Here is a 3,065-nt window from a genome sequence, read left to right on the forward strand (position 1 = left end):
GTACTTCTTAAACTGCTACCTCTATATTGCCTCCCCCCTTCCCTCTCCCCACTGGTAAATAATGATTTGTTCTGTGAATCTTTTTTTTGTTGTTGTTATATTCACTAGTTTGTTGTATTTTTTTAGATTCCACATATAAGTGATATCATACAGTATTTATCTTTCTCTGACTTATTTCACCTAGCATAATGCCCTCCAAGTCCATCCATGTTGCTGCAAATGGCAAAATTTCATTCTTTTTATGGTTGAGTAGTATTCCATTGTATACATATACCACATCTTTATCCATTCATCTGCTGATGGACACTTAGGTTGTCCAGCTGACATCTTGACTGCACCTTGTGAGAGACCTTGACCCAGAATCACCTAGCTAAGCTTATCCCAAACTCCTGACCCACAGTGTATGAGATAATAAATGTTTATTCTTTTAAGTCATTAAATTTGGGGGTGATTTGTTACACAGCAATAGATAATACACAATCTCATAAACTTAAGAGATTTCATATATGAAAACTTACTTCTATCTCTGGCATTTGTACAGTGTGAGAAATTATTCTTCTCTTTCCCCCGGCCTCTGGCTGAGCTCAGGTTACCTAACTAAAAATAAATATCAGATTTGAGGAATCAAACCCAGGAAGACAGAATTCCATTTTATTCTTTAAAGAAGCCTTTCCCTTTCCCTTTATTGCAGAAAGCACCACTTCACATCACCTTCACCTGATAATCCAGAGATATGATGCCTACAAAAATCAAAGGAACTGGAGCCCACACTTACTCAATTATTACCTCCTCAACAGTATTGAGGAGGTAATAAATATTTGAGAAATGACACCCTACAATATCTGAGTTTTTCTAAGCTGAGAAAATGGTGTCATTAGCACTAGTGCTAATGCTTTATATTTATATAGCATGTGTTACTTTTCATAATGTTTTCACATCTATATCTGGCATAGGCGGGGAAGATATAAATAAACCAGGATACATATGAAACAGTGGCTCAGAGCTCATGATTTGCCCATAGTCTCATGGTGAGTGAATGACAGGGCCAGGTCCAGAACCTAGATTTCAGTGACTCCAAGTCAGGTGTAGTGCTTTCCAAGGCAGGACCTCCAGGCTTTGATAACATAAGCACTCTTCAGTTGAGGCTGTTCTCTGTGATCAATGTGCACTTGTAGGTCTCCTTAAAGGCCTCAAGGAAAGGTGGTACTACTTCATCCACAGTGACATGCCTCTGGAGCTCCTTACTCAGGGAAGTGACGCCTGTCCCAACTAGCCCACAGGGCACAATGTGCTCAAACCACGTGAGGTCGGTAGAACAGTTCAGCGCCAGGCCGTGGGACGTGATGTGCCTTCCACAACGGACTCCTGCAAGGCAAACCAATGGGTTTTAGGATCGTTATTTTCCCTCACCAGTCTCCATGATCCCTCTGTGATGAGGAAAATGGACTAGATCACTGATTTTCCAAATTTGTTTCTAGAACACCCAGGAGTTGTGCACGGATCAGGGGAGGGGGACAAAATGAGAGGAGGGGTGTATGGCTCCACAGTAGCAGCACTTAGTATGAAAATTACAGAATATGTCCTTTAACAGAGATTCTGTTGCTTTAAATTTTTTAAAAAATTTTTTTCACCCTTACTGTCCTGACATTGTGAAGTAACCTGGCAATTCACTTCTAGTATCTCTCCATTCGTAAAAATGAGTGTTGAAAGAGATGACCTCTGAGGGCTCTGAATCAGTAAGAGGTTTAAAAACTTTTAAAGGCGACGGGTAGTTCTGATTCAAAGCCCGCGCCAGATACATCGCCTCCCAGCCGGAGAGCTGCCCTCACGTCCATTGGTCGGGCCTCGGAAAGCCCCGCCCCCTCCCCGCGCCGAGTCGCTCACCGATCGCGCAGATCTTGCGCTCACCCAGCCAGACGCCGGTGTAAGGTGGAGGCCGCGCGCGGGCGCCGGGTAAGCCCTGGAGCTCGCACAGGCGTACGGCGCACGCCTCCAGCGCCGCCACGTGGGTGCGCAGGCGCAGGCCAAGAGGTCGCAGGTCGAGGACCGGGTGGCAGAGCAGCTGGCCCGGGCCGTGGAAGGTGGCTAGGCCGCCGCGGCCAGTGGCGCGCACCTCGGCGCCCAAGGCCCGAAGCCGCGCCGTCTCCTCGGACGTCAGGCCGCCGCGCAGCCCTGCCGTATACACGGGCCCCGCAGGTTCGCAGAGCAGGAGCGCGCCCGCCTCGGTCCCTGGCCCGGCCTGTAGCCGCTGCAGCCAGCGCTCCTGCAGCGTTAGCAGCTCACCGTACGCCACCAGCCTCAACCTCACCAGCCGTACGGCGGGTTGCGGCATCGCGCCGGCTGCGAAGTCTGCGAGGCCCCACCCCTGCCTGGGCTTGGGGGCGTGCCGAGAGGGGCGGGGACTCAGGGGCTTGTCCGGAGCCGCCGCCCCTAAGTGCCTGTTACAGATTGTTGAGAGACTGTACGAAAACCAGAAGGTGTGTGTCATTCATTCATTCCCACAACCAGTATTTAGGGTCTGCTTGTGTTCTGCAGGCCCTGCCCTAGGCACCTGATTCAGTAATGCACATTGTTAGGGAAAAAAAAAAAGATCTGTTCTGGGAAGCTTAACATTCTTAGAGCAGACAATAAGGAAGTATTAAAGCATTAAATATATAAGGTTATCTCACACGCTGATAACTGCTATGAAAAGAAAAATAAAATAGGGTGGAGTTCCCTGAGGAAAGAGAGATTAACGTGCAGGAGGTTTACTGGAGTGGGGATGGGGAAGACTTTGGAGACCAAGCCTGGGAGGGAGTGATGGAAGCAGGATTAGGCAGAAGGAGAGGCTGAGTTGTGAAACTCTCAGCAGAGGCCTCAGCCAATCCCAAAGAATGCTTTGAGCCTGGGATGACCTTTCAGAGTTGTTCCAAATTAAAGAAGGGGGTCAGAAATTTATATCCTTGTTTTGACCAGTGATAGAGGCTTTATCTGGAGAGGTGCTATAACTTTTGGCAAGGCTGCTTCCTTTGGTGAAGGGCAATTCCCAGACAGAAATTATGAACCATGAGCAACCTCCCCCCACC

At 48.4% G+C, this 3,065-nt stretch overlaps 1 protein-coding gene across 2 annotated transcripts; it reads right to left on the minus strand.

Annotated features, from left to right (window-relative positions):
* Positions 1 to 404: 404 nt before the first annotated feature.
* On the minus strand, positions 405 to 2,368 carry LIPT2 (lipoyl(octanoyl) transferase 2). Of its 2 annotated transcripts, none has more exons than XM_031460325.2 (2): positions 1,909 to 2,368; positions 405 to 1,365 (listed from the first exon to the last, which is right to left on the minus strand). In XM_031460325.2, exons 1-2 carry the CDS (start codon positions 2,330 to 2,332, stop codon positions 1,136 to 1,138), a joined length of 654 nt encoding a protein of 217 aa, XP_031316185.1. In that variant the 5' UTR covers positions 2,333 to 2,368; the 3' UTR covers positions 405 to 1,135. The 2 variants fall into 2 exon arrangements, with proteins under 2 accessions (XP_031316185.1, XP_010987842.2); XM_010989540.3 differs by having other exon boundaries at positions 1,885 to 2,363.
* Between the last annotated feature and the right edge of the window lie 697 nt (positions 2,369 to 3,065).

The sequence above is a fragment of the Camelus dromedarius genome, chromosome 12 (assembly GCF_036321535.1).
Source record: "Camelus dromedarius isolate mCamDro1 chromosome 12, mCamDro1.pat, whole genome shotgun sequence".
Classification (NCBI taxonomy): domain Eukaryota; kingdom Metazoa; phylum Chordata; class Mammalia; order Artiodactyla; family Camelidae; genus Camelus; species Camelus dromedarius.